General features: G+C 43.4%; 1 protein-coding gene across 1 annotated transcript in view; it reads left to right on the top strand.

Annotated features, from left to right (window-relative positions):
* The window catches only part of LOC124787927 (sensory neuron membrane protein 1-like), a 355,132-nt gene that overhangs the window by 222,719 nt on the left and 105,044 nt on the right, over positions 1 to 27,369 (top strand). Inside the window, exon 2 of the mRNA XM_047254915.1 lies at positions 8,353 to 8,510. Within this exon, the coding sequence (XP_047110871.1) occupies positions 8,353 to 8,510 (158 nt within the window). The remainder of the gene's footprint in view (positions 1 to 8,352; positions 8,511 to 27,369) is intronic.

Genomic DNA, 27,369 nt, shown 5'->3' with positions numbered 1-27,369 from the left:
ACTACAACGAACTATTATCCACAGCTATATAGATAAGCCATCGAACTATACAGACATGGGGATAATTTTAACAGAAAAGAAGAAGATATATAACACAGCGATATATGGACAGTGGCGCTACAGAATCGATGAGAAATTTTTATCTTTCACGTACTATGATCGCTAATTATATTTTATCCTTGACAAGGTTTATCTCTGCTATCACGTGAAATCCAGACCACGCCGACTTTCCACGGTATTTAGGCCGTTCTTCGACGTCTGACTCGTCAGTCGGCAAGACAGCACAACCAGGAGAACCTCCGAAGATGTCCAACGTAGCTTTGGACGAAACGTCAGGGGTAGAAGAGTTCCATGGACCACGGCCATACAACCCGGAAGAATCATCGGCATCTGAAACATCCGGTCGTGAAAGCCTTCATTCTATGAAAAGAAGTGAAGCAAGCAAAAAACATGATAGGATGTCTTTGCAACTTCGTACAGATACACACCATCGGTGGGTACGTAAATGGTTCGGGTTGCAATTCTCTGTAACAGATAGAGTGGTCACCAGAGTGCGTTAGTCTCGACGTGTTTACCGTTCTTACCAGGCCTGGTAGCGTCTATAAAGGGAATAAACAGTGTAAGATGGTGTGTGGTCACTGTGAAGAGCCCTCGGATGCTGGGCACTCGTGTGAGACAGTGTTGCCAGCGCCCAACAGCGTTTGAGAGAGGTCTTATGATGGTCGATTCACGTAATATCCAAATTTGTGGGGAGGGGGCTTCGGTTGTGACAGTGGCCTGATGTTGAACTGTATAGGAACGTGAGTTCAGACATACTCATAATTAAGTTTCTGGTCGGACACGTATTATTACCACAATATTGTGCAACATGGTCCCTTCACTCCTGTATCTGTCCGCCCCCGGTAGCTGAGCGGTCAGCGCGACAGAATGTCAACCCTAAGGGCTCGGGTTCGATAACCGGCTGGGTCGGAGATTTTCTCCACTCAGGGACTGGGTGTTGTGTTGTCCTAATCATCATCATCATTTCATCCCCATCGACGCGCAAGTCGCCGAAGTGGTGTCAGATCGAAAGACTTGCACCCGGCGAACGGTCTACCTGGCGGAAGGCCCCAGCCACACGACATTTACATTTACTCCTGCACCTGTCATGAGAAAATAAGTAATGGACCCACTGCAACATTATGTGTCATCCCACATCATTGGTCGCAGTGTGGAAGCAGCAAGTCAAGACATTATCGTCCAGTGCGTAGGCTACCGTTAAAAACACAACACAGATGGCTGCTTTTGCGGTGGTGCTTACCTTCTAATACTTTGGAGAGGCATAGCTGTGTTACTTCCGAGGTCAAGATGTGGGGCGCGATCTGGCATAAATTCAGGTCACGCCTGGTAGTGATTCAGGGAGCTCTGGCGGCATAACGATCCTCCGTACTCATGTGTTACCACTAATGCGATAGTGCCATGGTGCCATTTTCTAACAGGACAATACATGCCCAGACATGTCATGTGTCCCCATGAACAGTCTTCGTTCTTTTCTTGATGGCTGGGACTGCAGTGAAAGAATTGTCTTGAAATGACATTGTAAGTAAGGTTCCAGTATCACTGCTTAAAACATATATTGATTATTACGACAGTTTCGGAAGATTTCAATTTTCCAGCACATATACGTTGTCCTGACGAATATATACTGGAGAGCCAAGGAACTGGTACACCTGCCTAATATCGAGTAGGATCCCGGCGAGCACGCAGAAGTGCCGCAACACGACGTGGCATAGCCTCGAGTAATGTCTGAAGTAGTGCTGGAGGGAACTGACACCAGTGAATCCTGCAGGGCTATCCATAAATCCGTAAGAGTACGAGGGGGTCGAGATCTCTTCTGAACATCACGTTGCAATGCAACCCAGATATGGCCAAAATGTTCATGTCTGGTGAATTTGATGGCTAGCGGAAGTATTTAAACTCAGAAGAGTCTTCCTCGAGCCACTCAGTAGCAATTCTGGAGGTGTGGGGTGTCGCGCTGTCCTGCTGGAATTTCCCAAGTCCGTCGGACTGTGCAGTGGGCTTGAATGGATGCAGCCGATCAGATAGGATGTTTATGTAATCGTCACCTGTCAGAGTCGTGTCTAGACGTATCAGGGGTCCCATATCACTCCAACTGCACACGCACCACAGTATTACAGAGCCTCCAGCACCATGAACAGCCCCCTGTTGACATGCAGGTCCATGGGTTCATGAGATTGTCTCTATACCCGTACACGTCCATCCACTGGATACAATTTGAAAGATATTCGTCCGACCAGGCAACATGTCTCCAGTCGTCAACAGTCCAATGTCGGTGTTGACGGGCCCAGGCGAGGCGTAAACCTTTGTGTCGTGCAGTCATCAAGCATACACGAGTGGGCCTTCGGCTCCGAAAGCCCATATCGATGATGTTTCGTTGAATGGTTCCCACGCTGACACCTGCTGATGGCCCGGCATTGAAACCTGCAGCAATTTGGGGAAGGATGGCACTTCTGTCACGTTGAACAATTCTCTACAGTCGTCGTTGGTCCCGTTTTTGCAGGATCTTTTTCCGGCCGTAGGGATGTTGGAAATTTGATGTTTTACCGGATTCCGGATATTCGCAATACATTCGTGAAATGGTCGTATGGAAAATTCCTCACTACATCGCTACTTAGGAGATGCTGTGTTCCATCGCTCGTGCACCAACAATAACAACACGTTCAAACTCACTTAAATCTTGATAACATGCCCTTTTAGCAGCAGTAACCGATCTAACAACTGAGCCAGGCACTTGTTGCGTTACATAGGCGTTGCCGACCGCAGCGCCGTATTCTTTCTGTTTACATATAATATCTCTGTACTTGAATAGCATGCCTAGAGCAGTTTCTTTGGCGCTTCAGTGTATATATTTAAGGGCAATGTAGGCGAAAATGGAAATTTTCCGAAACAACTATCGTAATGATCAATAAATGTTTTAAGCAGTCATGCTGAAGCCTTACTTAGAAAGCTTTCGAGATGTTGAGGTACTTCTATGACCAGCAAGATCTCTAGAACTGACACACACAGAATACTTGTGCGATCAGCTCGCACTTCGACTACTTCCCGTTGCCATTATTCAGGATATCAAGGACGACTTAAAACACTTGTTTTCGTGCTTGCCTCATGACAGGACACAACAGCTGTTTTACCATCAATGCGGTGCATCCAGGCTAGAGCCGTTGCGACATCTTCGTGATAAATGGGATCAGATTGCTAAGTTCTTTGTAAGTTTGATTCGATTTTGTAATCACTCAAATAATATCGCATACCATTTCAGCCAGTTAAGTTTCATTTCATTTTCTCGTCCGCTCCTGGGTGCTTTACTTTTTTTTTTTGTTACGCTTTGTTGTTGCTGTAACAAACGCTCCAAACAGTGCATACCAACATCAGCCAATACCTGTTGCATTCCATTCGTGCAGAGAGGCAGTGAAAAGTGGTTGCAATCAAGCAGGAGTACCGGTTCCAGTTTAATTTATTTCCCCAACCGGTTTCTCTCTGGCAGCCACTAGCGAACATAAGCTTGAGTAAAAACTATACCATTAACAACTCTCGTGTAAATCAACGACTCTCTGGAACAGTTCTTTTTACGGTTGTGAAGACTTCTTATTAAAAATACACTTTTTATGCGTCTTTTCGATGACTTCTATCCAGTCAAATCAGTCCATGGAAATAAACGGTAACTTGTTCACCAGTTTAATTACAGGACGCCACTGCAGTTGCCGAACACGCTCGAGGCTTATAATAATAATAGACAAAACAACAAACGACACTAATTATGGCTCTGTATGCATCCCTCCTATCTTACTCTCGTGATCTATACACGTGCTGAATGTTGGAGAACTAAAAATGTCGCACTGACAACCTGGCAGTCTTGCTTTTGTTAAGCTCACAATTTTATAAGCTAATTTATTTTATTAAGCTAGAGAATCTTATGTACTGTAATAATACGCCCACTGGAATAAATGTCAGTCACCTCTGGTAAATGCGCACAACGGTGGCCTTGCCGTGCTGTGGATGGTGTCAGATTGGTACGAGGAAATATCTCAAAAGTAATACTGCGATCCATGCAGAGTGCAGTACATGATCGTAATAATGGCAACAACTATTGCCATATTATTTTTTATATACAGATTAAATGAGTAGGAGGAATTTCGTCAAATAGCCTTAAGCGGTGTAAAAAAATAAGTAAATAAATAAATAAAAGAAACCAATAAAGACTTTAATTTACTATATTCGAAAAATAGATAAATAATAATGTCGCGTGACGAGTGCCTTCCGTCGGATAGACCGTTCGACTGGTGCAAGTCTTTCGATTTGACGCCATTTCGGTGACTTGCGCGTCGATGGGGATGAAATGATGATGAGTAGGACAACACAACACCGAGTCTCTGAGCGGAGAAAATCTCCGACCCAGCCGGGAATCGAACCCGAGCCCTTAGGATTGACATTCTGTCGCGCTGACCACTCAGCTACCGGGGCGGACGAAAAATAGATTATTCCTGAATGTCTATACCCAATAATCAAGTCTCTGGCGATAACGCAGATACGAACATTACTCTCAATGTATGCATATACAAGTCTGACAAAATGCCTCCAGTGCGCAAGCAAGCAACAACTACGTGCAACAAAAAGGCAAATTACCAAAAAACCCTCAGTTGATACCAAAATTCTCCTCCGGCGCTACTAGCACGATTACGGCAGGCTGCGACCTCTCAATCCGCGCGACTTCTCTCCACCGCACGCTACGTCTAACGGCTCCCGACTTCTCTCGTGTTCGCCCGCTACTGCTAGCGATAATAATATCTCAGACTCAGAATCTGTGTATGCACATCACATCAAACTCATTGGTCAACTTTGCAAAGAAGTATTTACGCCCATCTTTCGAAATCAGTATCTACCATCGCAGAGTGAATGGGCAGAGAACCTGAAACGTATCCAAGTAGGTGGATTGATGATTTAATGTATAGTGAGAGAACAACCTGCCCCGCCGCAACTACCTAAACGACATGGATCGAAGGCGAGTGCTACGCCTTGTTAGTAACAGTAGGTTTGAAGCAATTGCTGCTCTAAGTGAACGCAACTCCGAGCGAAAAATTTGAAGAGAACTGCTTGCAATTGAAATTTGAAGTCGGGCACTTCCCAAAATGCCATCGTTCTCAGCCACACAGAAAGCTTCCCGCCTTCAGTGGCCCAAACATCGCAGAAACCCGACTGCAGCTTACTGGAGGTATCAAGTGTGGTCGGTCGAGTCGCGACTTCGCTTCTTTTCAAGTGTCATATGACGTCGAGTACAGCTACGGCACAAGCGTTTAACCTGCCCTGTGTGCACGCTGTACTTTATGAGGCTGGATATTCCGGAATTTGGTTGGAAATGAGGATGAAATCGAACGTACACTTTGGTCTTCTTCTGTGCCAGAACTGCGATCCATTCAAAGCAGTCTGTAAACGAAAAACAAAGTATTGAAGGACCCCTAAACTGTACCTAACATCTCTTGATCTACAGGGAGTATCAAAAAACAATCATCCGATTTTTAAAAAAAATCATAACTATTATGTTATTGTGTGCGTAAACAACGTACTGTTGGAAAGAGCAGCCTCTCGAGTTTTATATGGTTCCTGCTACGTAGCACCAGTGTGGGCCCACTTTAGTTGTAGTAAAAATGGTGTCGCGACAACAGAAAGCGTTTTGTGTTCAACGTTTTGCGCAGTGCGGGTCAGTAATAACTGCTCAGCGTGACTTTCATACTAGGTATGGTTTGGATCCTCCTACAGCAGAGCATTAGAGGATGGTGGGAACAATTCCGAGAAACAGGTTGTTGTGTAAAGGCAAATCGCCCGGACGTCCCCGAGTGTCTGACACAGACGTCGGACGCATCCGCCATAGTTTCACAAGCAGTCCGCAGAAATCCGTTCGCCGTGCAGCTCGACATGATCCCGATGTTCGTCTGGCGTGTGTTGCGTCGACGTTTGCGCGTGATACCATGCAGAATTCAGCTACTGCAAACTCTTCGTGTTCAAATGGCTCTGAGCACTATGGGACTCAACTGCTGAGGTCATTAGTCCCCTAGAACTTAGAACTAGTTAAACCTAACTAACCGAAGGACATCACAAACATCCATGCCCGAGGCAGGATTCGAACCTGCGACCGTAGCGGTCTTGCGGTTCCAGACTGCAGCGCCTTTAACCGCACGGCCACTTCGGCCGGCTAAAACTCTTCGTGGAGGTGACAAACAACACCCTGTGGAGTTCTGTAATTTCGTTCTTGGAAAGATGGAGGATGACAGTTTTCCTCCAAGCTTAGTGTTTAATGAAGAGGCGACGTTCCATTTAAATGGAAAGGTGAACCGTCACAATGTGAGAATATGGGGTTTGGAACAAGCACTTGAAGCTGTACAACATGAGAGGGACTCTCCAAATTTAAATGTGTTTTGTGCAATTCGAAGGGAGAAGGTGTATGGTCCGTTTTTCTTTGCCGAGAACACACATCTCTCGATATGCTAGAGAACTTCATTTTCTCACAGCTGGAGACTAATTCGAGCGATTTCATTTACTAATAGATGGGGCACCGCCACACTGGCGTCTGGAAGTATGGGAATTTTTAAATCAAAGGGGTACTGAACGATGGATCGGTCGCACTGGACCAAATCATTCTGCCTTGCATTACTGCCCACTAAGGTCACCGGACTTGTCTGTATATGATTATTTATTGTAGGAGTTTATAAAAGACTGTTTATGTGTTTCCGTTACCAATAACAGTGTATGACCTGAGACATCGCTTAACAGCAGCTGTGGAAGCTGTAACTGAAGACATGCTCGCTGCAGTGTGAGAAAAATTTGAATATCGCATTGAAATATGTCGCGCATCTCAAGGGGGCCATACTGAACACCGATGGAAAGGTATGAAAAGAACTTTTTGGGTTTCCTGTGCGTCAAAAAAGAAAACTCATTGTATGTGGTTATTAGCTCCAGAAATGTAGATGTGCCAAATCGATAATTCTTTTTGATACACCCTGCATTACTGTAGTGTCTTTCTGAGGACCGCACTGGCCAATATTTATTATTCACAGCACCTCCAGGAAGATGAATGTAACCGCACTTAGTTAGTTGCGTATTTATGGTACTTTGTCCAGCCCCTGTAGAACTGCACGAGCGTCATCTCAGGGGGGAGGGGGAGGGGTGGTAGTCATTTCTCAGGCTGCTCCACCGTGCCACGAGGCCACTGGTTGAGAACAGTCGAGCAGCACCCTCCTTTAGAGAGGGCCGTAATTATCGTATGGCTAGGAAACTTCGTAGATATGCCAATGCATTAAAGCGAAACAGATCTACGCTGGCAAAAAATTAGTTTCAGTTTCGCCCACAAGGTGCAAAACTGGCACTGCGAATACAATGAATATGTATAGAATCATTTCCGTATCTAATGGATTAGGAGCTGGATGTGGGCAGAAAATGTCAAACAAGTAAGAAGGACATAATCTTGATTTTATTATTAACCGCAGCTTACACAATTTGTTCAATGTAAGCACCGGAGACGTCGGAGAGATGCTGCGTTCGTAAAATGACGCGATCAATAGCACTAGATATGCACCTGGTGGGTAAACTTGGAACTAATTTTTTTCCCGGCGTAAATCGGTTCCGTATTAACGCATTAACATGTCTAGGAAGATTCGCTGGCAAACGATAATGACAGCCCACGCTGGACCGCCGTAGGTAGCTGCACTTTAATTATTAACACCCGGTAGCAAAGTGCAGGCTGAGTGCGCGCGCTTGTGAGTGCGTATGCGTGCGTGTTTGAGAGAGAGAGAGAGAGAGAGAGAGAGAGAGAGAGAGAGAGGGGGGGGGGGCTGTCAGTTCAGCCGTAAGATAGGCGAGCTGCGGCGGAAGCTTTGTGCAAGTGCAACTGTTACATTGTACTAGAATGAAATTTCCAGTCTGCAGCGAAGTGTGTGCTGATATGAAACTTTATGGCAGATTAAAACTGTGTGGTTTCTCGGGTAAGTGCTCCACCGACTGAGATACCCAAGCGTGACTCACGACACGTCCTCACAGCCTCAATTAGGCCAGCACCTCGTCTCCTACCTTCCAAGCTTCACAGAAGCTCTCCTGCTTGCCTGTGACTGTCCGTGTTGCATGCAGTGCAGTTGTGGGACTGACCAGCTGCTATTGAGGCTGTTGTTCAGCTGTTCAGCAGTGTACTGGACAGCTGTGTTCGTGTGTGTTCCAGGCAGTGCAGGTGCAGCACGGGTCAGCTGCCATGGAGCACAACTTGCAGCTGTTGTGTACTGTACTGAACACCTGTGTTGGTGTGTGTTGCAGGCGGTTCAGCTTCACGACGGTTCAGCTGCCATGGAGCGCTTCGTGCAGCTGCCGCAGCCGCTGCTGTACAAGGTGTACCTCTTCAACGTCACCAACCCAGACGAGGTGGAACAGGGTGCCAAACCAGTCCTGCAACAGGTCGGACCCTACGTTTACGAGTGAGTACCCTCCAGATATGTACCACATGCAGATGTATCTGCACCTAAATATCCTACCTCACAAAAAAGCCGAGCACTTGGTCGATTCTCTGTGTTACTTCGTACATGTGCACACCATCCGCGCGCATGCAAATGTTGACGCGGCCCGCCACGAATTCCTCTCTTGTGTCAACCGTTTCATCTCCAAGTAGCACTTGCAATCTACTTCCTCAATTATTTGCTTCTTTTTTGTCACTGTTTTCCATATATTCCTTTCCTCGCCGATTCTGCCGAGAACCTCTTCATTCCTGACCTTATCAGTCCACCTGATTTTCAACATTCTTCTGTAGCACCACATACCAAATGCTTCCATTCTATTCTGTTCCGATTTTCCCAAGGTCCATGTTTCACTACCATACAATGCTCCAAGCGTACATTCTCAGAAATTTCTGCCTCGAATTCAGGCCAATATTTGATACTAGGAGACATGTCTTGGCCAGGAATACCCATTTTGCCTGTGCCAGCCTGCTTTTGATGTCCTGCTTGCTCCGTCCGCCGTGCTTTATTTTGCTGCCTAGATAGCAGAATTCCTTGTCTGGGCCTACTTGGTGATCCCCAATTCCGGCCGGCCGGGGTGGCCGAGTGGTTCTAGGCGCTACAGTCTGGAACCGCGCGACAGCTACGGTCGTAGGTTCGAATCGTGCCTCGGGCATGGATGTGTGTGATGTCCTTAGGTTAATTAGGTTTAAGTCGTTCTAAGCTCTGGGGGACCGATGGCCTCAGAAGTTAAGTCCCATAGTGCTCAGAGCCATTTGAACTATTTTTGAACCCAATTCCGATGTTCAGTTTCTCGCTCTTCTCATTTCTGCTACTTCTCATTACTTTCGTTTCTCTTCGATTTACTCTGAATCAATACCCTGTACTCATTAGACTGTCCATTCCATGCAACAGATCCTGTAGTTATTCTTCACTTTCACTGAGGATGGCTATGTCATCAGGGAATCTTATCACTGACATCGTTTCACCCTGAATCTTAATCCCGCACTTGAATCTTCCTTTTATTTCCCTTATTGATTCTTCGATTTATACATTGAACACTAGGGGAGAAAGTGAACATGCCTGTCTTACATCTTTTTTAATCCGAACACTTTGTTCTTGGTCTTCTACTCTTATTGTTCCCTCTTGGTTCTGATACGTATTATATATTACCTATTTTTTCCCTATAACGTACCCCAGTTTTTCTCAGAATTTCGAACATCTTGACATTGTTGAATGCTTTTTCCAGGTCGACAAATCCTATGAATGTGCCTTGATTATTCCACAGTCTTTCTTCCATTACCAACCGCAACGTCAAAACTACCTCTCTGTGCCTTTACCTCTCTTAACGCTGCACTGGTCGCCATCTAGCAGATACTCAATTTCCTTTACCATTCTTTGTATATTATTCTTCTCAGCAACTTGGATGCATGAACTGTCAAGCTGATTGGGCGATAATTCTCGCACTTGACGGCTCTTGTAGTCTTGGGAATTGTGTGGATGATGTTTTTCAGAAAGTCTGTTCGCACATCGCCAGTTTAATAGATTCTCTACACCAACTCGAATAGTTGCTAGGTTGCCATTTCCCCCTATGATTTTACGAATTCTGCCTTATTTGATTTAATGTCTTCCAGAGTTGTTCCAGAGAGTATAGTATTATGTACGTCATTCACTGATCACCTGATGCGCGGTGGACTCTTGGAAAAAATGCCACTGCATGTGCGTTAAAACTTGTGGTTCAAGCACGATGACACGCCGTCTCATTGTTCACGTGCAGTCCGAGGTCATGTGGACCAACGATTTCGGACCAGCGAGTAGCTCGTGGTGGTCCTATTGCTTGACCTGCACGTTCTCCCGACTTGAACTCGCTAGACTGCAGCCTGAATGGTGTCATGAAATCCTTGATTTACGAGACCTCTGTGGCATCCGAGGAAAACCTACTGGTGCGGGTAATGGCTGCGGCTGATGCTGGAGGACTAGGGAGTGGCGGTCGTGTGCACCAGAACATGGAATACAGGTAGAAAATCGGTTTTGACGTCGATGGTTGCCACATCGAACCCTGCTGGTTAAGTGGGCCCAGACGACAAGTACTTAGCAAAGAGTGTTGTGGTATTTTGCGTGTAGCAGGAGAACAGTACGTTTCCGGACATCCTGTGGTAATCTTAAGCGTCTTGGTCGCCTCTAGAACTCCTTACAGTCTGTAAAGGAAATTTAGTTACACCCTGTTTAAGGGACGTGAACTGCTGCAAGCTTGATAATGGTTCAAATGGCTCTGAGCACTATGGGACTTAACATCTGAGGTCATCCGTCCCCTAGACTTAGAAATACTTAAACCTAACTAACCTAAGGACATCACACACATCCATACCAGAGGCAGAATTCGAACCTGCGACCGTAGCAGCAGCGCGGTTCCGGACTAAAGCGCCTAGGTCCGCTCGGTCACAGCGGCCGGCGCTGCAAGCTTGCTACTCTCATTATCTTCAATAAAAATCATATTAAGTATTTCCAAATGCAACTTATCTGCCGTTTCTTTCTGATCGTACGAAAGACCTTAGGAAACGGTGAAACAAGATGCCCTATCTCAACAAAGGCAGGAAACAACCTGTCTACGTAGGTTACGTCTCACCCTTGTCTATCATGTGTGCAGTGCAGGCCGATCGGGACTGTTTATTAGAAACTGTGGTCTTAAATAGCACAACTGTGGAGTCCCTGTGATGCTGTCCCGCTACATGGAGAAGTGGTGTAGATCACATACGCAAGAAAATCCATTAATTATAATACTGAATCTACTAAGTTTCCCTTTATCTTTTGAGGGGAACGTATGAGATCACGTGTAATATTTGTACAGCAATGATAGCATTTGATTTCTACTAGTGATGAACGGAACAAGGGAGTCGCGTATACTTGCTAGTTCTGTGTGTAATTAAGTCTTAGATATTATTAGACAATGTGGCACACTGTCGATATCCACCTCTTCACCGGTATCTAGTATAACAAATATATAGCGAGTGAGTAAAGTAACAATAACTTAGCCAATGCAAATCCGTCTTTGTCACAACTCAAAAGTAATTATTTATTATACAACATACGTTTAGTTTTATTTGTTTAAAACATTGTCAGTGCTCTCGAATGAAAGACTGCTATAATCTTGGTTTGCTTATACGTCTAACAACATTTAGTTTCAACAGATATGCTTGGTAATGAGCACAACTTAATCATAGCTAACACTTGGTTCAAGAATCATAAAAGAAGGTTACATACATGGAAGAAGCCTGGAGATTCTGACAGGTTTCAGATAGATTGTATAATGATAAGACAGAGATTTAGGAACAAGGTTTTAAATTTTAAGATATTTCCAGGGTCAGATGTGGGTTTTGACCACAATCTATTGGTTATGAACTGTAGATTAAAACTGAAAAAACTGTAAAAAAGTGGGATTATAAGGAGATGGGACATTGAGAAACTGACTAAACCAGAGGTTGTACAGAGTTTCAGGGAGAGCATAAGGGAACAATTGACAGGAATGGGGGAAAGAAATACAGTAAAAGAAAAATGTTTTGAGGGATGAAGTACTGAAGGCAGCAGAGGATCAAGTAGGCACAAAGACGAGGGCTACTAGAAATCCTTGGGTAACAGAAGAAATATTGAATTTAATTGATGAAAGGAGAAAATATAAAAATGCAGTAAATGAAGCAGGCAAAAAGGAATACAAACGTCTCAAAAATGAGATCGACAGGAAGTGCAAAATGGCTAAGCAGGGATGGCTAGAGGACAAATGTAAGGATGTAGAGGCTTATCTCACTTGAGGTAAGATAGATACTGCCTACAGGAAAATTAAAGAGACCTTTGGAGAAAAGAGAACCACTTGCATGAATATCAAGAGCTCACTTGGAAACCCAATTCTAAGCAAAGAAGGGAAAGCAGAAAGGTGGAAGGAGTATATAGAGGGTCTGTACAAGGGATATGTACTTGAGGGCAATATTATGGAAATGGAAGAGGGCACAGATGAAGATGAGAAAGGAGACGTGATACTGCATGAAGAATTTGACAGAGCACTGAAAGACCTAACTCGAAACAGGGCCGCGGAAATAGACAACATTCTGTGAGCAAGATATATGAGACAGGCGAAATACCCTCAGACTTCAAGAAGAATATAATAATTCCAATCCCAAAGAAAGCAGGTTCTGAACTTCTTTTGCTAGGAAATGAACCCAATTAAACAAAACATTAGATCACAATTCTTCGTTTGGTATCACCTGCATGTGTCCTGTTCCCCACTGTTTTCATTACTTTCCTCAGGAACTGTGATGGGAAAATTACCGAACTATCAGTTTAATAAGTCACGGCTGCAAAGTACTAACACGAATTCTTTACAGACGAATGGAAAAACTAGTAGAAGCTGACCTCGGGGAAGATCAGTTTGGATTCCCTAGAAATATTGGAACACGTGAGGCAATACTGACCCTACGACTTATCTTAGAAGCTAGATTAAGAAAAGGCAAACCCACGTTTCTAGAATTTGTAGACTTAGAGAAAGCTTTTGACAATTTTGACTGGAAAACTCTCTTTCAAATTCTGAAGGTGGCAGGGGTAAAATACAGGGAGCGAAAGGCTATTTACAATTTGTACAGAAACCAGATGGCAGTTATAAGAGTTGAGGAGCATGAAAGGGAAGCAGTGGTTGGGAAGGGAGTGAGACAGGGTTGTAGCCTCTCCCCGATGTTATTCCATCTGTATATTGAGCAGGCAGTGTATTAAATTCCCTGGAGAAGAAATAAAAACTTTGAGGTTCGCCGATGACATTGTAATTCAATCAGAGACAGCAAAGGACTTGGAAGAGCAGTTGAACGGAATGGACAGTGTCTTGAAAGGAGGATAAAAGGTGAGCATCAACAAAAGCAAAACGAGGCTGATGGAATGTAGTAGAATTAAGTCGGGTGATGCTGAGGGAATCAGATTAGGAAATGAGACACTTAAAGTAGTAAAGGGGTTTTGCTATTTGGGGAGCAAAATAACTGATAATGGTCGAAGTAGAGAGGATATAAAATGTAGACTGGCAATGGCAAGGAAAGCGTTTCTAAAGAAGAGAAATTTGTTAACATCGAGTATAGATTTAAATGTCAGGAAGTCGTTTCTGAAAGTATTTTAATGGAGTGTAGCCATGTATGGAAGTGAAACATGGACGATAAGTAGTTTGGACAAGAAGAGAATAGAAGCTTTCGAAATGTGGTGCTGCAGAAGAATGCTGAAGATTAGATGGGTAGATCACATAACTAATGAGGAGGTTTTGAATACGATTGGGGAGAAGAGAAATTTGTGGTACAACTTGACTGGAGGAAGGGATCGGTTGGTAGGACATGTTCTGAGGCATTAAGGGATCACCAATTTAGTATTGGAGGGCAGCGTGGAGGGTAAAAATCGTAGAAGGAGACGAAGAGATGAATAGACTAAGCAGATTCAGAATGATGTAGGTTGTAGTATGTACTGGGAGATGAAGAAGCTTGCACAGGATAGAGTAGCATGGAGAGCTGCATCGAACCAGTCTGAGGACTGAAGACCACAGCAACAACAACTTGGTAATGCGCCTGGACACACGAAACCTGCCTTACACCACTTAAGGATCAGCAGTGCCAAGCTTCGGGGTTACAATACTCACAAAACCTTCATGAGGCAAGTTTTTGCCTTAGCGAGTTTCGTACACTGTCCGAATGAGACAAGGGACGAAAAAAGTAGTCGTAAAAGCGCAACGCGAGTCATGGTGTACTTTTCTGTTAGCGTACAGATACTAAGTAAACTGCGACTGGACCTAGAAGGAAATACTTCATATATGAAGTAAGAGGTCACCTTTACATTCCAAGTATCGGTTACCACAAAGAGTCCTAAGAAGCTGTAAGTCTGTATTCATACAAACACCAGTGACGCCAAAGTCAGAACTTTGCTGCTCTATGATGAACACCTGAACACCGGGAGGGGGGGGGGGGGGGGGAGACCTCTAGTGCACAGCACCAATGGTTAAATAATAAAACTACCGTCGAGTGAAAAAAAAAAAGACATCAAACATGCAAAACTACATAGCTGCGTAGATAATATCTGTCATGAAGGGTCCCGAAACAAGTGCTAATATCAAAGTACAGACTTCTTCGTTTGTACAAAAACGTATTGTCTAAAAGAGCACACGAATTAGAGAAGCTAAAACATATTAAATAAAAAGATATAAATTATACTCCTGCCTTAAATTTTGCTCTTGTTATCATGAGTAAATGTATGAACGTATGTAATTAAGTAATCGTTGGTAAATGGTTTGATATATAGCAAGCCACAATCATTTGTCAAAGGAGAGGTACTAGAATTAATTTTTTTGAGAGAGAGAGAGAGAGAGAGAGCTTCTTTATATTTATTTAACTAACTCTCGCTTGTTTTCCAGGAGGAGACAGATATTGGTATGTGAGTGGCTGTCTTTTAATTGCATTTTCAATGAATAATTATTTGAGATAATTCCAAACGTGGTTATAATTGTCATAGTACCATACAGATTTACCACACACGTTTTCCTCTATGTTGGATATTTTCTGTCCTAGCAAAAGATGTCTCAGAAAGCGTAACATACACTGTTAGAAAGCCAGCAGACCAATCGCTTATCGTGTCATTCTGTTTGAGCATTTCATTTCAATTGGAGCGTGCATCTTTAATCACTGATTCCGAAGTAGTGTCGATACCACTATTTGAAGTGGAAATTAACACTTGTCATGGCCAACCCACTTTGTGAACAATAGTACGTTCTGCAACACACACAGCCTGATAACAATTGACGATAAGGAAGAATACTTATTTTATATTTGAGAAGTTAATCACCACCAAACAGGTCAGATAACGATTAAATAATGAGACTTACATCTTCCTGTCGTTTTCGTGACATGTCGTTTGCTTGGCTAACCTTTACTCATGCACTGCATGTCACTGAGCAAATTTAATTATCTCCGTCATTTATATTCACTATTTATTGCCGAATGATACATCACAAGACGTAATTCGTATGAAGCATTTCATTCTCTTCATGTAAGTCGATTGTGTTAAAAACACTTCTAAAAGGTGCTCTACACACCACCGCATCCTGAAAGAAATGCTTTATACAAATGGTAAGCTCTCTGGTATTACAGGTGATCCTAAAATATTTCTGTTTACTGGTGACACCAGCTTGGTAGTAAAGGATGTTGTGTGCAACGTTGGCACTGTTTCTAATAGTGTAATTCAAGACATAAGTTCATGGTTTGTAGGAAATAAACCAAAAATTACCACCTTTCACTCAGTTCCTCCCTTGTCTATATGCTGGTCATGTTGTTCTGTCTGTTGTATACATAAATACAGGGTGAGTCAGGAGGAAAGGTACATGTTTTGAGGGATGATAACATTAGTGATTCTGAACAGAAAAACGTCATATGAACATAGGTCCTGTTCTCAACAGTTCCTGAGGAAAGTAATGAAAACAGTGGGGAACAGGACACATGCAGGTGATACCAAACGAAGAATTGTGATCTAATGTTTTGTTTAATTGGGTTCATTTCCTAGCAAAAGAAGTTCAGAAACTCCACTATCAACTGCAATGCATTATGCAGCTCTTGTAGACAGCTACTGTGTTGCTGATCTGTACTCATTCGTATAGTTGTTTACTTGAGAACACGCATGTAAAATAGGAGCTCCACCGTCTGCAAGTGAAGTGTGCATTGAAATGGTCAGTAAACTTATCATTACGTAGCCTGATATGGCTTTGGATGTATTCGCATGTGAATTATTGTGAAGAAGGTTATGCGACTAATGCCCGTGATTTTCAAACGGCTGAATGTAACGTACGGTTAAGAAAAGGGCGTACGTTCATTGGAAGTTGTTTGCTCAGAATCATCAACACCCTCAAAGCATGTACCTTTCGTCATGACCAACCCTGTGTGAACTTCAATATCCATGAACATGTTATAAGACAAAAGGAAGGTTTTATGGCCCGTCAGTAAGGACATCAGCGTATAAAAGTCACAAAATCGAACAAACTCACTGCTGAGAAGAGCGCAGTCATATTTCCATAACATCGAATACTACAGGAAACAATCGTCTTGTGATGTTGCAGTTATTCTTATTTTTGTGCCTGCTAAGAAAAGTGGATGAGGAATTCCGCGCTGTGCAAGACATCTTTGGAGCTTTGTTTTACCCAGACACGTTCAGCACTTTTGTACTATCTTCAGAAGATTACTTTATTTCCTTCCTGTAACATTATTACATAGTGACGTTGAGACGACACATTTGGTACAAAATATTTACATTTGTGAATGAAGCGATTGTTGTCAAATATTGTACATGTGTAATATTAGACATGATGGTTGTCAAATGTTGTTCGTATATAATATTATACTTGTTTAATATGTGACAACAATCACTTCATTCACAAATGCAAATATTTTGTACCAAATGTTTCGTCTAAACGGTAATATGTAATAATTTCACAGAAAGGAAATAAAGCATCCCACTAAAGATTGCACAAAAGTGCTGAAGCATGGCTGGGTGAAACAAAACTCCAAAGATGTCTCGCGGAAGACGGAATTAATCATCCAACTACAGAAAATACTTATATTAAATTCATAAGAAAGTCCCACAATATTTTATAAAATGCGACGATCATTGAAAATTTTTTTTATTGCAACTATATCTAAACCCACTCCACATCACTTAGTAATTGTGATCTATCCACTACGCTACAGTGAACTTCCGTATCGTGCGACCTTGTATTTTATATTACGACTTTCAGAAGGCTTCAGCCGCCAATGTGTTATTAACTGACCTTTAATTGTAACAAATACTACCAAGAACAAAGCGTCAATGTGCTGTTACCTTAAAACGGAACATATTCATAACACGCAAATTATAATTCGAAAATAACTAAATATGAAAATTCTTTGACCGCGAATATGATGTTTCTCGTCACTTTCATACAACAAATTCCACCGATAACGACGCGTTTGCGAGAGACTCTCAATATTCTGCTGCATGTATTCATAGGATGCAATTGATAATATAGTCCCGCCAAACTTTTGCTTCAGCTGAAGACGACGGAATCGATAAATACAAGTTTTAATTATGGCGGAGACAGCATTGTTTCCTCTTATTGGTTCAACGTTTCCTAACACTTTGAGGAGATATCGCAGAACTTTTGCTGCTCTACGTGTAATAACGGGAAGTGACGTCAGAGAACTCGTGCAGCTGCGGTCCATTTCAACAAACTCGTCCCTTGTGTGACAGGAAATGTATCCTTTGGAATGATGACTCACGCTACAACCGGCGGAAATCCGATGGAAGTTAATGCTTGGGGAACGTTACCAGCCATCATGAGTGGTGCCGACATTGAAGTAAGGGGTAGGTGGTGTTACGGTATGCCGGCCGGAGTGGCCGAGCGGTTCTAGGCGCTTCAGTCTGGAACCGCGCGACTGCTACGGTCGCAGGTTCGAATCCTGCCTCGGGCATGGATGTGTGTGATGTCCTTAGTTAGGTTTAAGTAGTTCTAAGTTCTAAGGGACAGATGACCTCAGAAACTAAGTCCCATAGTGCTCAGAGCCATTTGAACCATTTGTTACGGTACGGGGATGTTTTTCGTGGTTAGGGTGTGATCCCTTTATTGGGCTTAAACCACTGAATGCGGAGGGATAGGAAAACATCTTACTGTACTGTGTACTGCGCACAGTAGAGGGACAGTTCGGAGATGACGATTGTGGGTATCAGCTGACGATGCACCCTGTCATAAAGCAACATTTGTGATACAATGGTTTGCGTACAATAACATTCCTGAAATGGTCTGGCCTACCCAGAGTCCTGACGTGAACCTGAGAGAATATCTATATGATATCCTGGAACGTCGTCTTCGCTCCCAGACCCCTGCGTCCAACATCTCTGGTTTCCACTCTTGGGGAAGAATATGTTGCCATTACAGGAACTAGTAGTTTTCACTCAGTTAGTACTAGGCATAAATCCGACCTGATTTGGGCTGCAGTATTTCTCTGCATCCAATTTCGATGACTTACGAGAATAATTGAAAAATCTAGCAGCAATTACTGTTTTTTGAAGCCTACATTGAAGAATTTCCTGCTGGCGTAAGCTGTCACCAGAACACTGGTCAGCAAAGATGTAGTGCGAAGATCGATAGTAGGCGCTGGATCAAGCACACCTATCACGAGAGAGGCCACAGACACACTGACAAGCTACACGCCGCCAACACCCTCTCCACAGCATATATTTAGGCGGCCGCCGGTGACTGCAGGTCCTCACTGACTCTCAGGCTATGACATTGCATAGCGACCAGATCGAGATTAGCAGACTAAAGTTTATAGTGGCAAGATTACTGATACTGTCTGTAAGAGGGCTATTATGGATGAGCTTGTACCACAACACATGGACTCTATTAAAGTTCAGTGGCAGCTGTGTGTTCACATAAGTAAAGAACAATGGTAATCGACGTATGCATTTGTGTTGTAGAAAGAGGATACCAGCCACCCATAAGAACATCCTCTCCCTTGCTCCCTACAGTCCAAGACTGTATGTATTGTTTATTGGTTGGTTCATTTGGGGGAGGGGACCAAACAGCGAGGTCATTGGTCCCACAGGAATAGGGAAGGAAGTAGGCCATGCCCTTTCAATGGAACCATCCCAGCATTTGCCTTGAAGCGATTTAGGGAAATCACAGAAAGCCTGAATCAGGATGACCAGATGTCGGTTTCAACCATCTTCCTCCCTAATATGAGGAAAGTGTGCTAACCACTGCGTTTTGTTTATAATGCTAGTATGTACTCAGCATCTTGTGGTCTGCACAGGATTTGTGTACATTTTATTTTATCTTTTTTTTAATTTTTTTTTCTATGCACTGACTTGTTCTATGACCATGGAAAGTTGCTCCTCAGTTTCATCCTACGCAAGTAGTGTAAAAACGATATTTAGACACCTCATTCAAAGTATGCCCAGCGTAGTTCAAGCAGTGATAACAGCAAAGAATGGATACATCCTATATTAATGTTTACTAACAGGTGTTGGGATAAGTTTGATCAGATAGTGTATTTGTGTGGATTTTAGCATATGTATGGAAGTGAGGGAGGATATACAGTTCAGGCAAGAAGAAAATAGAAGCTTTTGAAATGCGGTGCTACACAATAATGCTGAAGATTAGTTGGGTATATCGTATACTGATGAGGTATTGAATCGATTTGCTGGGAAAACAGAAATTTATGGTACAACTTGACTAAAGAATGGGATCGGTCAGTTGGAAACGTTCTGAAGTATCCAGGAATAGTCAATTTGTTAGTGCTGAGCTGTGTGTGTGTGTCTGTGTGTGTGTGTGTGTGTGTGTGTGTGTGTGTGTGTGTGTGAGAGAGAGAGAGAGAGAGAGAGAGAGAGAGAGAGAGAGAGAGAGAGCAATGCTTGAATATAGCGAGCAATTTCACATCGATGTAGGCTGCAGCAGTTAGCAGGAATAGCTCGTGCAAGATACATTGGCCAATGCGCATTGACCAGTTTCGTTCAAAGCCCTGGGCGAGTTCATTCGTTTGTTCAGAAGAGGAGACCGATGAGTGTTTTCCGTCTTTCGGCTGGTCAGCGATGACAGAATCAAGCCGTTGGCCCTCCAATATTTCTCAAACGATTTTACAGAAAGTACCTGGTAAAAAAAAAAAAATCGTTTTTGCTTTACTTATAGCTTTATGTGTCGGGTTAATGACGATGTGCCCATCGTTTCCTTAATGGTGTAGTTATTGTGATATTTACGTGGAAGTAAGACAATATGCGAAAATCGGAAAAGTGTGCAATGAAATATAGATGTCGCTAAGATTTTGCGTTTGGTGCACGTTACATAATATGTTGTTGGGTATGAAATTTATCTAACATGTTGAATTTTTCTTTTGGCTTGGGTAGAGGTATGTATCTCTCGCCAGTCTTGAGAAATTGATATGATGCAGCACACTCATTTGGGATCGCGCTGCGCCAGCAATAAAGCCAGAGTGAAATGTTCGCATATTTCACAAACGGTTGCAGATATCGAAATGAGATTTTGGCAAATGATAGCATGCAAAGAGGAGAGTACTTCACCACATCATTATTATGTAAAACTTCATTATATAGTATGTTATTCCAATAACTATAGACTTTTTCGATGAAAGAATGTAATTTTTAAGGGTCATCGATAGCTGGTGAAATGAGAAATGATATGGGTTTTGGAACAACATATATGAAGACACTACACCTTCTTTTGCACCGAGGATGTGTTTTCATAAGCTATGGCCTTACTTTTCCTCAGTTCCTCACTTAATAAACAACTGCTCCAGAATTCTCTTCCAGTTGTGTCTCCACATCATGTTAGGTGTGACAGTGCAAGCTCCACTGTGTTTCAGCAAAAGAAGCCAATATTAACATAGCAACAAGAGACACGTGTAGTTTTAACTCAAAACTCGTGACTCATGACGCTTCTCTGAAAGTTACAAATCTCTGAATTTCTTTTCATATAACTAACGAAAGCAGAGGTGACAGTAGATATTTTTGAACAGTCATCTGCAAGTGTGGGCTTGGAGGGCCCCCACTTAATATTTACAAAAAAAATATGGGAGTGTAGTCTTCAGTTTGGAACGGAGCTTCCCCTCCATCCCTCGGCATTTCCCCTACAGCGCCCCGAGCGACCCCCCACCACTGCCACTCTCCCCACGCTTCCCCAACAGACTGCGCATCTGGCGGCCACTGCGTTTAGCGAGGACTATATTAAAGGATTTATATAGGACAGAGTAGCGTGAAGAGCTGCATCAAACCAGCCTTCAAACTGAGGACCGTAACACGGCAGGGACTGGCGAGATCAAACAACCTAATGTTACACACATATGTCAGTCATCTTCACGATAGTCGAGTGACGGAGTTCTCACTGCAGCAATGAGGACGCAATGCGAGAGATGTACTAATGCAGGCGACCTTGGACGCTGTAGACCTCAGGGAAAGTCCTAGCTAGCCTTAGTCAGCTTATCGTGTCGTTTAGCGCCTGCAGCGTCGGCCGTATGCCACTCTCTGCGACGTAACGCTCTCGCTACAAAGGCGCCGCCGTAACAGCGCTTTAAATGTGTCGCCTGGGCGAGAGGTGGCGCTGTTCAAAGTAAAGGCACCACACACGAGGCTGGAGCAGTGCTTTCTCACCTAGTTAGGTGAACCTAAATTTTTTTTAATTGCTAAAATCCAAAGCCGTTCTACTGCACGAAAAATCACACTTTTTCTGCCACTAATAATTCGTTTTTGCCACCTAACTTTCGAGTTATTAGTCGGTTGGCAGACATTACTGCAAAGACGTTATTCTGCACACTGGTGCGAACAGAAAGAAAGCGACGAATTTAATTTACCATCATGAAAAAACTAACGCCTGAAACGACGTATGTGTGGGTTGGCCACAAAGTAATGCACAGCATTTTTTTTCTCAGCCGTTAACAATGTTACGAATGCGAAACGTTACGTATGTATTATTTGAAGTCTCCTAAGTGAGCGCGCCAAATTTAGCTGCAGGACGGTTGCACAATAGCGTCTGACGTGACGTACTTTACAAGCAACATGCCGTCATTGAATTTCTCACTGCAGAGAAAGAAACTGTGGGGAATATTCACAAACGCTCGTGAAAAGTCACCAGGACAAGAATTGGTACCGACATGACATACATGCCCTTCTTTCGCCATGAAGTAGGTCCATGGAACGGGATGAGGATTATATGGAAAAATAGGGTGTGTAGATAAAACATCTTTCTTTCATGTGTGTAATTCTCGTTATGTTCAATAAAGAACTGTCGAAGAAAAAAAATGCGGTACGTTACTTTGTGGGCAATCCTCATACAAAGTAAAACATTTACACAATGCTATGGAAGCAGGGAGTAGAGGACCAAAATAATTACCCCTGGAATCGATTGATTGAGGATACAATACAGGATCAAACTTATTTATCAAATTGCACAATAGCGACCTCAAGTATAAATAGCATATTTAGTACAACGTAATGATTGGGTGTTACTATAAGAATGACTAATAGGATAAAGCTAATAAAAACCGAAATGCTGTAGCAAATCTTATCAAAAAACGGTATCCAATCTTTAACTTCTATAATATACTTTCTGATGATCAATGGCAACAGGATGTTAACACAAGAGTCTTTAAAAACAACAAATATAAGATCCAGCATTATTATTTTTATAATACCATAATACAGTTATCTTCGTTTATCCCCTTTATCGAACAAACTATAATCACGGAACACACCGGTTTTTCGATCTAGGTTAGAACCACGTATACGAACACCGTTTAGGGAAATCTGTAAAGAATACAAAACGATGCTTCCCTTCTGCTGCAACACGGAAAAAAACTCCTGCCACTATCCTGTTCAGTAATTCAGCAGCATAGAACGTGTATGTAGCGTGTTTTCTGTTACAGAAGCAACATTATGGCTCTGAGCACTATTTGACTCAACATCTGAGGTCATCAGTCCCCTAGAACTTAGAACTTCTTAAACCTAACTACCCTAAGGACATCACACACATCCATGCCCGAGGCAGGATTCGAACCTGCGACCGTAGCGTTCACGCGGTTCCAGACTGAAGCGCCTAGAACCGCTCGGTCACACCAGCCGAAAGAAGCAACATTACATGGAGTGCATCGGCACAAAGTACTCAGACACTGGTTTCATTAACCTGCGGCAGGCAAGTGTTACACACTCGAAACAACAGCATTTCATTCAAACTAAACTCCGTCCGGAAAGGCCTCGGAAGGCTCAACGGTACTGGCCGGCCGCCGTGTCATCCTCAGTCCACAGGCGTCACTGGATGCGGATATGGGGGGACACGCAGTTAGCACACCGCACTCCCGGCCGTATGTCAGTTTATTACGAGACCAGAGCAGCTACTTCTCGATCAAGTAGCTCGTCAGTTTGCCTCACAAGGGCTGAATGCACCCCACTTGCCAACAGCGGTCAGCAGACCGGATGGTCACCCATCCAAGTGCTGGTTCAGCCCGACAGTGCTTAACTCGGATGATCTTACGGGAACTGGTGTTACCACTGCGGCAAGGCCGTTGGCTACAGCACTTCATAGCTTAACAGATATGAAGGCACCCGTAACGAGGTCAGTATCACCATGTAACCTCCCCCTCACTTGTCGACCTTAATGCCAGTTAAAAATTAAACCACGTGTACCTAATGGAAATTTGGGAAAGCAATCGTCACCGAAGTTAATCTGTCGGTAAAGAGGGAGGAAAGGGTTACATCTAAATGAAAGGAAAAATGCAAATGAAATTGGTGGAAATTAATTTTGAAAAGGGGTAAAGTTAATAAAGAAAGTAAATGTGCGGTCATTACGTTAACAATTAATTGGCGTTAATTAGATATTTGAGATTTGGGGAAAATTACGGTCGCCAGTCCTATGGACAACTACTACAATAACTGAAAAAGAAAGGTTATTACATATATAATTAGCACTAAAAGCGTGGCAACTGAAGGTTGACACGTGTTGTGTGAAAACTGAAAGTTTGTCAGAAGTAATAAATTTCGCTACACTCTGACTTAATTTAGCAAAAGAATGCTTGCGTAATCTAAATATTGTAGCCAGCTATGAATACTTTAACTTAACTTTGAAATTAAAGCAATGAAATGGAATGATATTACTTTAATGCTGGCGTTTGAATTTCAACGACACTCGGGTTCATTCCGGAAAAGGAAGGGACCTTACTTGGTAATGCAATTGGGACAATGAGCAACAAATGTTCATGCTACGTTGCTGTAATTTGGTGACACAAATTGACCAGTTTGAAAAACTGGGGTCTGCCATAGGGTTCTAAAACTTTACGTGCTTCCAGTCTTCCTTGTTGGTTGATTGAAGGTTTGAAGTTGTCGGTCGAGGAGGTGGCGACAGTCACTCATTGTCGGCCGTCGCTGTTGCAGAAGCTGGATGTTGGCGCGCCTTCTTCTCGACACTGTCACCAGGCGAAACGGGCTCTTAAGGTGCGCCAGCTAATGCTTCCCGTCCGCGACACCGTGTCAGAAACTATCATAGCAAGTCGAGCGCAATTACATGCTGCCAAACGCCGAAAGCGTGGCAACTCGCGGGAGCGTCACACAACACACCTGCTCAACCGCACTACTCCAGCCAGGCTCCTCTCTGCCCGCGCTCCACGCGGCCGAGTTAACACTACCAAAGATCCGAAACACTTTGGTTCTCCACACGACCTATCGGTGTATTCGTTCGATAGCATAGTTTTCCCTAGGCAAGACCCAGCGTAAAATACAAATAATATTTACAAAACAAAGCAATTATACATCGACATAGATGCATAAATATATATATACAAACAGTAAAACAGTTACAATATATAAAGGTACAGAAATGTCATATATTCAGGTAACAAAATAAGGAAAAAAATTTGCAGTGCAATAGATGGAAATAGGAGGATATGCATTTCCGGCGTTACAACCAGGCTTCTACGAAACTAATAGAGACACATTTGTCTATTACTCTGGTGCCTTGTAAGGATGCGTTTCTGTTCCTTTTAAAATACCGCTGACACAGTGCTGAGGACTGACCTCTATTGAGTTGAGCACCTTGTCTTCGAACCACAAATAGTACTCGCTATTTCACTAGAGGCAGACCGTGACAAACGGCGGTGAATAGTTCCAAGACGCTTCTTCAGTAAACTCTCAACACAGGCACCGTACAATCATACCTTAATCCACACGTCAGATTCGTACGTGGTTATATGGCCACAAAATGCGGCTATCACGTTTTTGCACCATGCTCTGGTGCTTCTGCAGTAACACTGCAAGTGCAGGTATCCGGGCACACCACGCCTTCCCGGTCAGTTTCCCTCGGCCCACCAGCCGCGCCTCGCCCGCCATGCATCCGGCTGGCCCCCCTCCAGACAACAGCCACCTGTCTCTCCGCCGACCACCGCTCCAGACAACTTCCCAGAATTCAAATATGGTTCAAATGGCTCTGAGCGCTATGGGACTTAACTTCTAAGGCCATCAGTCCCTAGAACATAGAACTACTTAAACCTAACTAACCCAAGGACATCACACGCATCCATGCCCGAGGCAGGTTTCGAACATGCGACCGTAGCGGTCGCGCGGTTCCAGACTGAAGCCCCTAGAACCGATCGGCCACCCTGGCCGGTCTCCCAGAACTCGCCAGCCCGAAGTTAGGTCATTGTGCGTTGATGCTACTATCGATAAGTGGAGACGTGGCACAATAGAATACTCAAATAAACTACTTCTACTGAGACAGATGCATAAAAATTGCAGTAGAATTATGAGACAGGAGACCAGCCACTGGCAAGAGTAACATTTGTAAAATACTTGAGTGTCAGTAATCCTGCCCCCACCCCATATTCTTTAACGAGTCGAAATCTCCTGCGTAAAAGAGCTCCAAACGTATGATTATTTTACAAATGAGCTTTGTTTGGAAGTCTCTAAGTGCCGCTATTATCAAAACGTCGATGAGAATAGTCTGCTAGTCTTCCAGGCAGCTCATTGTTTATGATGTCGTATCCCCTGAACTATGTCTCATACACTGACATAATTGTAAAGTCATCAGATAATCAAAACGACTTGCAAAATGATTTACATAAGATATCTGTAAGGTGCGAAAAGTGGCAATTGACCCTGAATAAAGAAAAGTGTGAAGTTATTCACATGAGTACTAAAAGAAATCAGCTGAATTTCCATTACGCGATAAGTCATACAAATCAGAGGGCTGTAAATTCAACTAAATACTTAGGCATTACAATTACAAGTAACCTAAATTGGAACGATCGTATAGACAATATTGTGGGTAGAGGAAACCAAAGACTGCGATTCATTGGCAGAACACTTAGAAGGTGCAACAGGTCTACTAAAGAGACTGCTTACACTACACTTGTCCGCCCTATTCTGGAGTATTGCTGTGCGGTGTGAGATCCGCATCAGGTGTGACTGACGGATGACATCGAAAAAGTACAAAGAAGGGCAGCTCGTTCTGTATTATCGCGAAGTAGGGGAGTTAGTGTCACAGACATGATACTTAAATTGGAGTGGCAATCATTAAAACATAAGCGTTTTTCGTTGCGACGGGATCTTCACATGAAATTTCAATCACCAGTTTTCTCCTCCGATTGCGAAAACATTCTGTTGGCACCCACCTACATAGGGAGAAATGATCATCACGATAAAATAAGAGAAATCAGGGCTCGCACAGAAAAATTCAAGCGCTCGTTTTTCCGCGTGCCGTTCGAGAGTGGAACGGTAGGAGAGACAGCATGGACGTGGTTCATTGAACCCTCTGCCAGGCAGTTTATTGTGAGTAGCAGAGTAATCACGTAGATGTAGATGTAGGTACATTCAGTGATAGACACTGAAAGGCCAAAGGAACTGCTACACCTGCCTAATATCGTGTAGGGCCACCGCGAGGACGCAGAAATACCGGAACACGACGTGGCGTGGATTCGACTAATGTCTGACGTAGTGCTGGAAGTAAGTGACACCATGAATCCTGCAGGGTTGTCCATAAATCCGTAAGAGTATGAGGGGGTGGAGATCTATTCTGAACAGCACATTCCAAGGCATCCCAGAAACACTCAATAATGTTCTTGTCTGCAGAATGAAAATCTCATTCTGGAAACATCCCCCCAGGCTGTGGCTAAGCCATTTATCCGCTATATCCTTTCTTTCAGGAGTGCTAGTTCTGCAAGGTTCGCAGGAGAGCTTCTATAAAGTTTGGAAGGTAGGAGACGAGGTACTGGCAGAAGGGACGTGAGTCGTGCTCGGGTAGCTCAGTTGGTAGAGCACT

The sequence above is a fragment of the Schistocerca piceifrons genome, chromosome 3, assembly GCF_021461385.2.
Source record: "Schistocerca piceifrons isolate TAMUIC-IGC-003096 chromosome 3, iqSchPice1.1, whole genome shotgun sequence".
In the NCBI taxonomy this organism is placed as follows: Eukaryota; Metazoa; Arthropoda; class Insecta; order Orthoptera; family Acrididae; genus Schistocerca; species Schistocerca piceifrons.
The sequence above is the reverse complement of the archived record's forward strand: the minus strand, read 5'-3'. Positions and strand labels throughout refer to the sequence as shown.